General features: G+C 37.3%; 2 protein-coding genes across 2 annotated transcripts in view; one reads left to right on the top strand and one right to left on the bottom strand.

The window, feature by feature from the left end:
• Positions 1-1,986: 1,986 nt before the first annotated feature.
• Positions 1,987-6,394, top strand: taf10 (TAF10 RNA polymerase II, TATA box binding protein (TBP)-associated factor). The gene is made up of 5 exons (XM_062998397.1): positions 1,987-2,312; positions 4,812-4,969; positions 5,090-5,154; positions 5,342-5,456; positions 6,055-6,394. Exons 1-5 carry the CDS (start codon positions 2,180-2,182, stop codon positions 6,142-6,144), a joined length of 561 nt encoding a protein of 186 aa, XP_062854467.1. The 5' UTR covers positions 1,987-2,179; the 3' UTR covers positions 6,145-6,394.
• Positions 6,395-8,410: 2,016 nt separating this feature from the next.
• Positions 8,411-12,674, bottom strand: part of cacna1sb (calcium channel, voltage-dependent, L type, alpha 1S subunit, b) — a 38,918-nt gene continuing 34,654 nt past the window's right edge. Inside the window, exons 43-45 of the mRNA XM_062998983.1 lie at positions 12,479-12,573; positions 10,740-10,829; positions 8,411-10,644 (exon numbers count right to left, since the gene is read on the bottom strand). Coding sequence (XP_062855053.1) covers positions 10,414-10,644; positions 10,740-10,829; positions 12,479-12,573 — 416 coding nt within the window. The 3' untranslated portion in view covers positions 8,411-10,413. The remainder of the gene's footprint in view (positions 10,645-10,739; positions 10,830-12,478; positions 12,574-12,674) is intronic.

Below are 12,674 nucleotides of genomic sequence, written 5' to 3'. Positions count from 1 at the left end.
GTTTGTCTGTAACCAAGATGTTTTGGGTCATTGTCATGTGGAAACACCCATTTTAAGGACATTTCTTTTTCGACATAGGGCAACATGATCTCAAGTATTCTGATATATTTAAACTGATCCATGATCCCTCGTATGTGATAAATAGACGTAACACCACGGTATGAAAAACATCCCATATCATCATTTTGTACCACCATGCTTTACTGTCTTCACAGTGAACTTTGGCTTGAATTCAGTGATCGGGGGTCGTCTGACATACTGTCTACAGCCACTAGACCCAAAAAGAACAATTTTGCTTTTACCAGTACACAAAATGTTGAGCCATTTCTCTTTGGACCAGTCAATGTGTTCCTTGGCAAATGTTAACCCATTCAGGACGTGTCTTTTTCTTTTTAACAACGGGACTTTGCAAGGAGTTCTTGCTGGTAAATTGCCTTCACTTAATCATCTGTACTCACTGGTAAATTCAGATGTTCCTTAATCTTTCTGGAGGTGATCACTGGCTGAACCTTTGCCATTCTGGCTATTCTTCGATCCATTTGAACAGTAGTTCCACACTTCCTTCCGCATCTTTCAGGTTTTGGTTGTCACTTCAAGGCATTTGAGATCATTTTAGCTGAGCAGCCAATAATTTGCTGCACTTCTCTGTATGTTTTTTCCCTCTACAAGCAACTTTTTAAACAAAGTACGCTGTTCATCAGAACAATGTCTGGAACAACCCATTTTACCCAGTATTTCAGAAGTAAATGTGCTATGACCAACCTGTGCAACATTTGCCCCCCTCCTACCTTAAATAAGGGCCAAAATTGACACCCATTCTTCTGCAGAATGAATGACTTCACCAATTGAACTCCTCACTGCTATTATTTTGAACAACCCCCTTTAAAGCAATGCTTCGATTACTCAGAATGAGCGGCATGCATGTCCTAATTGTTGGGTTTGTTTTGTTTTCATTACTCTACTACACTTTCAGGTGAATTTTTTGCTATGTAGAAATAGCATTTCTACTAAAAACAGTGATTTATCAGGTTAATGGTGTTGGACTGCTATTTTTTTGAACACCACTGTACAATGAGAGTATCATGAAGCAGAATTGGAGGAAGATAACTGAGGATTAAAGACTGGTGGAACAGACATTAAAAATCTTGACATGCAAATGACAACATGCACAGCAGAAAAATGGGAAGACCTGAAGGTTTCAGAAAGGAAAGTTAAAGAACAGTGAAAAGATGGGAGAGATATAGAATATGGAGGAGAAGGTAAAAGAGGATGGCCAAGAGGAGTGGATGCAATTAGAGGAACCATTTAGAAACCTGAAGACCCCCCCCCCCCCCCCCCCCCCCCCATAATTAATAATAACAATAATAAAACTAATAATAGTTAAGCAAGTGATCTGTGGACATGCAAATGTGCATATACACCCTGAACTTAATTCAGGATCAAATCTCTGGGAATTTATGTAACTAAAAAAAAGAGAAACTCCAAGGAAAGCCTTGAAATTAATTCATTTAATTCTTGAGAAGTTCAGACTGGACAGTGTTGTTTATTTGTTATTTATTTATTTATTATTAGGATTTTAAGGTCATGTTTTACACACTTTGGTTACATTTATGACAGAAACGTAGTTACTTATTACACAAGGTTCATCAGTTCACAAATTCAATTTCAAACACAGTCATGGACAATTTTTGTATCTCCAATTAACCTGGAAGGAAACCGGAGCTCCCAGAGTAAACCCACGCAGACACAGGGAGAACAAGCAAACTCCACACAGAAAGGACCCGGACCGCTCCACTTGGGAATCGAACCCAGGACCTTCTTGCTAGCAACAGTGAGACAGTGTCGTTCAAATTATTTTCCCTCCCATTTAGAATTTAGAAAGTTCCCAGTTTGAATGTTCACATTCCATACACAGCCCAGCACAAGACAAATCCCAGGCTGTTCTTGGTCGTAAATCGTTATTGTTTGAGACTTTTATTTTGAAAATGTACCCTTCGTTGTGGGAGAGGAGGATTTAGTGTCTCACACAGCACGAAGACGAAAACAAACAGCAGTCGGCGTTTCTGGTGGGAATGTTTTGACTTTTCAGATTGCATTGAGATTCCAACATCTAATCATCTAGAAACAGCAGTCTCTAAAGAGGAAATTTACTAAATAGCTTGGCTAGCAGTTAGGAAAGATGAATGTGGATTCGGCACCGAGCGGCGGAGCAGCGCCGAACTCTTCCACATCCACCACCACTGCAAACTGTGTTCCTACCAGTAATACAGCTGCTAATGTCAGCAGCATTCCTTCAGCTACCAGCGCTAACGGTCAGTACAACAAGACTATACCTACACTTTTACTTATCTAGTTACAGTTAAGCTAGCACTGTGCTAATGCTCTCCCGTCACTTATCTACTTACAGTTATCATTGTGCTAATACTCTCCCGTCACATAAGTTCATTTATACAGTTACAGTTAGCACCGTGCTAATACTCTCCCGTCACATAAGTTCATTTATACAGTTAGCACCGTGCTAATACTCTCCCGTCACATTCACTTATTCTGTTACAGTTATCATTGTGCTAATACTCTCCCGTCACATAAGTTCATTTATACAGTTACAGTTAGCACCGTGCTAATACTCTCCCGTCACATAAGTTCATTTATACAGTTACAGTTAGCACCGTGCTAATACTCTCCCGTCACATTCATTTATCCAGTTACAGTTAGCACCGTGCTAATTGTCACTTACTCGTTCAGTTATCCATTTACATTTTCAGCATTTAGCAGACGCTGGTTATTTTTATCCACTGTGCTAATACTCTCCCGTCACTTACAAGTTAATGTATCCAGTTACAGTTAGCACTGTGCTAATACTCTCCAGTCACATACAAGTTAATGTATCCAGTTACAGTTAGCACTGTGCTAATACTCTCCAGTCATATACACTTATTCAGTTACAGTTAGCACCGTGCTAATACTCTCCCGTCACTTATCTAGTTACAGTTAGCACTGTGCTAATACTCTCCCGTCACATACAAGTTAATGTATCCCGTTACAGTTAGCACTGTGCTAATACTCTCCCGTCACATACACTTATTCAGTTACAGTTAGCATCGTGCTAATACTCTCCCGTCACTTATCTAGTTACAGTTAGCACTGTGCTAATACTCTCCCGTCACATACAAGTTAATGTATCCAGTTACAGTTAGCACTGTGCTAATACTCTACCGTCACATACACTTATTCAGTTACAGTTAGCATTGTGCTAATACTCTCCCGTCACTTGTCCAGATACAGTTAGCACTGTGCTAATACTCTCCCGTCACATACTCGTTCACTTATCCAGTTATAGTTAGCATTGTGCTAATACTCTCCCGTCACTTGTCCAGATACAGTTAGCTTACACGTTCACTCATCTAGATACAGTTAGCACCGTGCTAATACTCTCCCGTCACATACACTTATTCAGTTACAGTTAGCACCGTGCTAATACTCTCCCGTCACATACAAGTTAATTTATCCAGTTACAGTTAGCACTGTGCTAATACTCTCCCGTCACATTCACTTATTCAGTTACAGTTAGCATCGTGCTAATACTCTCCCGTCACTTATCTGGTTACAGTTAGCACTGTGCTAATACTCTCCCGTCACATACAAGTTAATGTATCCAGTTACAGTTAGCACTGTGCTAATACTCTACCGTCACATACACTTATTCAGTTACAGTTAGCATTGTGCTAATACTCTCCCGTCACTTGTCCAGATACAGTTAGCTTACACGGTCACTCATCCAGTTACAGTTAGCACTGTGCTAATACTCACCCGTTCCGTCACTTATCCAGATACAGTTAGCTTACACGTTCACTCATCCAGTTACAGTTAGCACTGTGCTAATACTCACCCGTTCCGTCACTTATCCAGATACAGTTAGCTTCGTGCTAATATTATCCTGTCACATACTCGTTCACTTATCCAGTTACAGTTAGCGCTGTGCTAAAACTCTACCGTCAAGTGTTAATTGTTGTCACATTTTTTAGTTTTCCCTTAAAATATTTTACAGGACACAATTTCCAACTAAATTTTGATTAAACATACCTTGCTGTTGCATATCTGACAAATAAGTTTAGCAAACGTTGCATGTTTGTTTATACATACATAGCACTAGTGAATCATTCAGGAAGATTCGGCTCATTTACGGACTACTAGGACCCAACATGATTCATGTTTGTATTTAGCGTTTTTTTATTTAATTAAAGCAGAACATTTGGTTTTTAAATCCTATTAAATCAATAATTTATATATAGTTGAAATTTTGTACAACTATATAACACAAGTTTTTCTATTTATAGTTTATAGTTTATAGTTTGTTAGAATTTATGTTCTTTTGCATTCAGAATTTATACAAGAAATAAAAAGCCCACAGGAAACTTTGCAATCCATGTAAACAAAACAGTTAATACTTAATCCAACCCAGAATGCACCACTTTGTTTTGGTCTATTTACATGAACCTAAACATCTTCTAGTGTTTGTGTGCAGAGTGATTGTTTACTTACATGACCAGACACGTCAGCGTCCAGTGTACCATGGCTTTTCTTATAAATTAGGGAATAATTAAATATTTAAAGCATTACCTCTTTCAAAGAATGAAATTTTCTAAAAATACTTTAGAAGTATGTTTGAACTACTTCTAATGTGGTCAGAAGTTTTCTTGTAAAATGTCTTGGCCTAAAGTAGTTTGACTTTTACATGTAGTTTTTATCTTGCTTTTTCTCTTCTTGAACTTGAAAGTATTTTAATTTACATGTTAATGTTTTGTCTCCAGTTCCAACTTCAGCCGCCATGGCAACACCATCTTCAGATTCTTCAGTGTCCAATGGGCTCTATGCTCCCCCAGGACTAGCTAATGGGGACGTCAAGCCTGTCATATCAAGCACACCGTTAGCTGATTTTTTGATGCAGCTGGAAGATTACACTCCCACAGTAAGTCCACACATAATGAAAAACATCAACAATAATAACACAAAACACAAACAACAATAGTAATGTATTGTGTTCTTGGCTTTGTTTTATTTGTTTTATTCACAACCTCTTTATTATTAGATCCCAGATGCAGTAACAGGCTACTACCTAAATCGAGCTGGTTTTGAAGCATCGGATCCAAGGATGTAAGTTTCACAGTTTTATTAAAAAAAATCAGTTGCATTTTCCTTATTTCCCCCATCTATTTGTATCCAATTACCCATGTTAGATACCATCTCCACCACTCCAGACCCCCCCCCCCTCCATTCAAAATCACAACTGTCAACTTTAAAACATTTTCTTTTCCCCTTTCCTCTTTACATACATGTGCAGTATCCGTTTGATCTCGCTGGCCGCACAGAAGTTTGTCTCAGACATTGCTAACGATGCACTGCAGCACTGTAAAATGAAGGGTACTGCTTCAGGAAGCTCCAGAAGCAAGACAAAGGTTTGTATATTGAGTAATATTTGGCCAAATCTTTTGATGCTGTTTCCATAGGAGAGTCATGCTATAGAGTCTAAAAACCATTACTTTAAATCCTATATAGAGAATGTTTATTAATAGCAAATTGTTGGATAATTATTTGGTCTGTGTGTGAAAATGTCCCATTTTAAATGTTTGATTTGAAAAGGATATAAATGGTTTGTTTTCAATTTGTGAATTTTCACTCGTTGCAGTTATTTGGTAAAATTTAAATATGCACCATGCTTACACTTACTCAGATATTTTAATGAGTACTTATAGTTTTTTAAGTACTGTATTTTTATTTGTCACATTTTTGCTGCTTTACCTGCCTCAGACTGATACTAAAGTGTATTACACCTGTTCCTATTTTTCCACAACTTGCTTCTATTTAGGGTAATAATAACATAATAGGCTTATGTGTCATTGTATTGAAAATGATAGCACTAATGCAGCACTCAATAATTCAAACTTATTGCTTAGTCAGGACATTTTGCATAGGTCACTGTTTCTGTAAAAAGCTTATTCTTCCTGTTTTACTGACCTTTTATCAAACTAATTTTAATCATGCTGTTCCTTACAGGATAAGAAGTACACACTGACAATGGAGGACCTGGCTCCAGCTTTATCTGAGTATGGCGTCAATGTTAAGAAACCCTACTACTTCACATAAAGAGTTTGCGTTTGCTAAAATGAACTGCGGAAAATAACCCAAGATACTGGATCAATTCCTTGTGGTCTCCATCGCAGAGACATGACATCTTTAACCACAAAATATTTCATCCATGGCACACTGAAGACCCATTTATCTGCAGGCTTTTCATTTATTTTTTATTTTATTTTTTATTTTGCTTAGCTATGGTAATTCATGATACAATTCTGATACTGGTTTAACAGAAATAAACAAGAATTATTGTCAAATATATCTTATTCCCATGTTGTTTTTTAAAGAAGATATTAAACATTTAATGCTTCTGTCTGAAATATAACACTTAAATATAACACTAGATTTTGCTAATTAATTTGTGGTGCCCTTGGTAGTTTGTTATATATATATATATATATATATATATATATATATATATATATATATATATATATATATATATATATATATATATATATATATATATATATACAGGGGTTGGACAAAATAACTGAAACACCTGTCATTTTAGTGTGGGAGGTTTCATGGCTAAATTGGACCAGTCTGGTGGCCAATCTTCATTAATTGCACATTGCACCAGTAAGAGCAGAGTGTGAAGGTTCAATTAGCAGGGTAAGAGCACAGTTTTGCTCAAAATATTGCAATGCACACAACATTATGGGTGACATACCAGAGTTCAAAAGAGGACAAATTGTTGGTGCACGTCTTGCTGGCGCATCTGTGACCAAGACAGCAAGTCTTTGTGATGTATCAAGAGCCACGGTATCCAGGGTAATGTCAGCATACCACCAAGAAGGACAAACCACATCCAACAGGATTAACTGTGGACGCAAGAGGAAGCCGACTGAAAGGGATGTTCGGGTGCTAACCCGGATTGTATCCAAAAAACATAAAACCACGGCTGCCCAAATCACGGCAGAATTAAATGTGCACCTCAACTCTCCTGTTTCCACCAGAACTGTCCGTCGGGAGCTCCACAGGGTCGATATACACGGCCGGGCTGCTATAGCCAAACCTTTGGTCACTCGTGCCAATGCCAAACGTCGGTTTCAATGGTGCAAGGAGCGCAAATCTTGGGCTGTGGACAATGTGAAACATGTATTGTTCTCTGATGAGTCCACCTTTACTGTTTTCCCCACATCCGGGAGAGTTACGGTGTGGAGAAGCCCCAAAGAAGCGTACCACCCAGACTGTTGCATGCCCAGAGTGAAGCATGGGGGTGGATCAGTGATGGTTTGGGCTGCCATATCATGGCATTCCCTTGGCCCAATACTTGTGCTAGATGGGCGCGTCACTGCCAAGGACTACCGAACCATTCTGGAGGACCATGTGCATCCAATGGTTCAAACATTGTATCCTGAAGGCGGTGCCGTGTATCAGGATGACAATGCACCAATACACACAGCAAGACTGGTGAAAGATTGGTTTGATGAACATGAAAGTGAAGTTGAACATCTCCCATGGCCTGCACAGTCACCAGATCTAAATATTATTGAGCCACTTTGGGGTGTTTTGGAGAAGTGAGTCAGGAAACGTTTTCCTCCACCAGCATCACGTAGTGACCTGGCCACTATCCTGCAAGAAGAATGGCTTAAAATCCCTCTGACCACTGTGCAGGACTTGTATATGTCATTTCCAAGACGAATTGACGCTGTATTGGCCGCAAAAGGAGGCCCTACACCATACTAATAAATTATTGTGGTCTAAAACCAGGTGTTTCAGTTATTTTGTCCAACCCCTGTATATATATATATATATATATATATATAACAACATCAGGAACTGAAGGTACATTTTGTTTATTGTATTAAACAAACAGATAAGGTTCATGCTAGATTGTACTTTAATGGGGAGCAGGAAAAGTTGTGAACATTTGTTATATTTAACTGAAGATTTCTTGAAGCTCTTGCTTCTGCTTATTGATAAACTTTTGTTAAGTTTATTAATGTTCTGAATTTGGCTTTCCTGCCTAGACGTTATCATTTCTTACAAGGAATTGGGATATTATAGAAATTTTACACCACCAGTTTAATCATCCAAGTTGCTTCATGTATATTTTGAACTATTTTTAAGAAACCCACAGTAAGTATTTTAATGTCATAATCTCATCACTGACATGACAGGTCCTTTTTAAGTGTATGAACAAAAATTTGATTTTAAGTAGGAAAATGTCAGAAAACCAAAAGTATCCATACTTCCTGTTGAAACATTATTAAATATGTGATGTCTCTTACAGTAAAAACATAAGAGGAAAAAACAACTGCAAGACAGCTAATAAAGAGTCTCTGATTTACTACATACATTACATGAATTTACATACAGTGTTGCAATCAGTTTAAAAGTCTTGATCAGCATTAGAAAGAAAAATCTGAATAATACATGATAAGTTGCTTAAAAATACTTTTTCAAATATCTGCCAACCTGTACTAAATTCTGATTTGACCTAAATATGCTTAACTCTTGTGTTTGGTCAACATTGACTTTACTGCCTTAGTGTGTGCAGTACCAGAGACCCCAGTGCTGTGTGAGTAAAATAAAACTACATTATTCACAGTTCAAATTAATTAACCAAATTAATAAAACACAGCGAGAGAGAGAGAGAGAGTCAGCTCTACCCTTGGAACAGAAAACATGAAAATCACAAAAGCATATGAAAATCTCTTGCTTTTAATCATGTATTCTTGCTTGGGTCTCTGAGACCCCAAACAGAAGAGTATACATGACAGGGTGTTTGTAACACTAAAAAATTTTTTGGTTTATTTGCAGTTTCTATAAAATGAGGAAAAGTCATGATCAGAGACCCTAAACAGAACATGGGGGTTAGAAGACTTCATGGGGAGCATTTAAGTTTCACCAATTTCCAATCAGTGGAGAGAGAAAAACATGTTTACCCTCAGAACCAGCGATATTTTGTTTAAAGTGATTAAGATCTAATTTCTACAGACTGGAGGAATAAAGTGGAACTTTAAAGAATAGTATTATTGTAATTTAAACAGACAAATACCTTAAATAACTACCTAAAAATACAGCAAATGTATTCTGAATTGCAAATATTTTTAGTAGGGTGGCCAGCTGATCAAATGATGGTTAGTTTGGCATGTTGAAAACTAACATTACCTGGTAAATTTCCTGTTATAACCTGTAGTGTCAATCTACACATCTTAAAATCCTGCATGGGATGAACAATGAACATACAGTATGTGCAGGGCCCACAGACCAGGATATTCAAAGAAAACAAAAATACTATTTGTAGTCTTAAACAATTTGATAAAATTAACATTTATTAAAAAAAAAACCCCACTGAGGTTTGAAAAATATGGTTAACTGCAATTAGAGGTTGTAATTGCTGTTTGTTTTTTTTATTTCACCATAAATCACAAAACATTTCAATAAAATTGGGTGTCTTGCCTTCTTAACAAGCCTCAATAAACTTTTCAAACATTTCTAAAATGAAGGAGAGATAACTAAATGCTATTCCAGACAGCACTCTAAATTCTAAATTTGCTGTATTAAGAACAAGCTGCCTGTGTTAGTGTTCATATTTCTAATTAGTATATGGTTTTCTACAGCAGCACCCTTATCTAAATTCCCATTATGATTTTGCATATATCCAGACTGATGTTTCATTACATCCTTACTGTTACAGCTGAACAAGTTCACTTAATTTTATTTATTATATTACAACAATAATAAAAATATATCTGAATCATTATAATTGCTCTTTTAATAATTCCTGGTAAATCTAATCAGAAAATTAACATGATTTAACATGAATTAAGATACCAACTTATTGAGTACCCTTAATACAATCTGTTTCTTTACATAACACGTTCAAAAATATTTAGACAACTGTAAGTTGATCAACAGTCAAAACACATGCTTTCAAACAGCTTGTGAAGAACTCTTGTTCACAACAATGACGTTAGTAATTTGGCTGTGTCCTGTCCTACTCACTCTTCTCTAATGATAAGAACCCACAAAAATAACGAGGAGCAAGTTCATTACATGTTCAAACACCAAATTAAAAACTCCAAATTAAATGACCCATCAATACATTTATTACAGTGCCACACCTCACTTAGGTAACACATACAGTCACATGGTTGCTCTGCCACTCAGTAGCATAGATGGCATAAAATCTACTAAACACATTATGTTGTTTAATGAGATAGATTTTGTGGATGAAAGGCAACTAGTCAACATGTGAAACTGCATTTGATCAGGCCTATGATTTGCTCACAAAGCCTTTGAGATATGTGTACAATAAGTGAGTGTCTACACTGCAGTGGTGGCTTCCTTTGTCTCGTCAGGTTTAGCACTTGGTGGAATTGGAATGGGGCGCCTTTTACGTTTTGGCATTTTCCCACTTCTTCCATTCACAATGTCCTGCGCAGCTCGTTCCATGTTGTCTATGCTAACATTCATTACCTCTGCCATTACCTTCTTAGTCACAGATACAAACTTGGGGTCTTTAGATTGAGTCTCAAGGCCATCATCTCTTAGTGACTATAGCAGAAGAACACAGCGAATTGCAAAGGTTTTTATATTTGAATATTTCATTTCTTATGAACTAAGATAACAGACAAAAATGTGTTGTTTACCTGTCGGATCAGTTTGTCTGTTGCTGGTAAATGCTTTTTATCTGCTGGTTTCCTAGCATCTCTCTGACTGTATGTGGGGTCATAAGGGAACTGAGGGAACATAAAAAAGTAAAGAGACTGTGAGCCCAAGGGCAAAAGGTACTTGGTTGTATACCATGGAGGTAGTAGCTGAAGAGAGTGGTTATGATTAGCCTCTATTCATTTTAATCGGGTTTGCTAAGTTGTGCAGTGTAACAGAGGTTCAATGCTATGATCATTTTTGTTTTATAGACACAGAGGGTTGATCCCAAAACACTAATAAATGCCTCTTAGGTTTATAGTTTCTCTTTCCTTTACTCATTGACTCAGAAATCCATCGTAGTCGACCACATCTTGAAGGACATTTACATTTTCTAAATGTGCTTTAGCCTAATCAAGAAACTAGAAGATAAGAGGTTTCTAGAAGGAAGATACATCAGTGTATCCTATGCAGACATATTTTTCATACTAGCATGTTATATGGCCTATGCAACAATAAATAATAAGGTATTAAATTCTCTGCTTTCACTTTTGATGCAGTGTTCATATTTTGTAACACTTTATTTCATGTTAATATAATAAAAACAGGATTATTTTGATCAATGCCAAAGACATTTAACACAACTGGTAACACCTGATCAGTAAGAGACCTCATGTTATACCTGCTTTAATAATGAAGTGAGGACGTCTTATTTTACAAATATATTCAACATTGATTCACGTTTTCTCTTTATCTTTCCCCATTTCCTTCCCTCGCATCCTCAAAGAGAGGGAATCAGAAAATTAAATGGACACTTTAAAGAATTCTAATGCTTTACATCCTGTTGCGTTTCAAACTGGATGATTGCCGCTCAGGTGGCGCAGCGGTAAAGTACGCTAGCGCACCAGAGTTGGGGTTTCGAATACATCGTATCGAATCTCATCTCTGCCTTCCGACTGGGTTGGGCAGTTGTTCGATTGGCTGTTGTTCAGGGTTAGGGGTAAAAAGTCGGATCATAGGTCCTCATAACTGGTGCAACTGTGACCCCTGTTGACTGACTGATGGCGCCTGGACAGGGCTGAGGAATAATGCTGATGGGGGTGTGGCCCTCCGTACACAGTGCCCGTCGGTGTATGAACTCGATTCGTGCAGGTGAAAAATGCAGTCTGTACTGACTGTACGTGCCGGAGGGGGCGCATGTCAGTTGAGAGGCGTCCTCAGTCAGCGGTGAAGGGTCGAATTAGTATAGATGACGCAATCAGGGTAATTGGACATGACTAGATTAGGGGAAAAAATTGGGGGGGGAAAGTGGGAAAAATTATTTAAAAAAACCAAAACTGGATGATAATGGCTTTTACATTACTTGGTATTACTTATATATGTTTTAAGGCATATATTGTTTGTTAGTTTCTATGCAAAGTCCACACATGTCCACATATACTTTCTGACAACTGTTTCCCGTATTCATCATGGTTTCATTATTAACTAACTAATTTAATGGATCCCGGAGTAGAATAGTTCAAAACCAACAACAACTTTTTAAGCTGCTGAATGGAACTGTGCTTTGTGTTTTCTACCTGCGGTGTGGTGCACACATCTTGTATGTATATGGAATTTTAATTAATAATGCAGCAATTATTTTGTCCTTTTCATTATAAACTACAAAGTCAATTATGGTTAAGAAGGCTAACACCGTAAGTTACACTATGTACTGTATTAGGATGTATACTGGGAATCTTACCTGTGTGAGGTCAGTTCTTACAGTGAAATCTGACTGGTGTCTGGCCTCTACATCTCTAACAGATGAGGCTCTACTGGGAAAAATACTGGAGTCTCCTGTAAGTTATAGTTCATTTTAACAAGGACTTAAAGTTAATAAAGCACTGTATTTTTGTATTTGTATGGTGTCTGTATTCATTCAGATCTTTAATTTAAGT

The sequence above is a fragment of the Trichomycterus rosablanca genome, chromosome 7 (assembly GCF_030014385.1).
Source record: "Trichomycterus rosablanca isolate fTriRos1 chromosome 7, fTriRos1.hap1, whole genome shotgun sequence".
Taxonomy (NCBI): Eukaryota; Metazoa; Chordata; class Actinopteri; order Siluriformes; family Trichomycteridae; genus Trichomycterus; species Trichomycterus rosablanca.
This window is presented reverse-complemented; position numbering and strand designations above follow the sequence as displayed.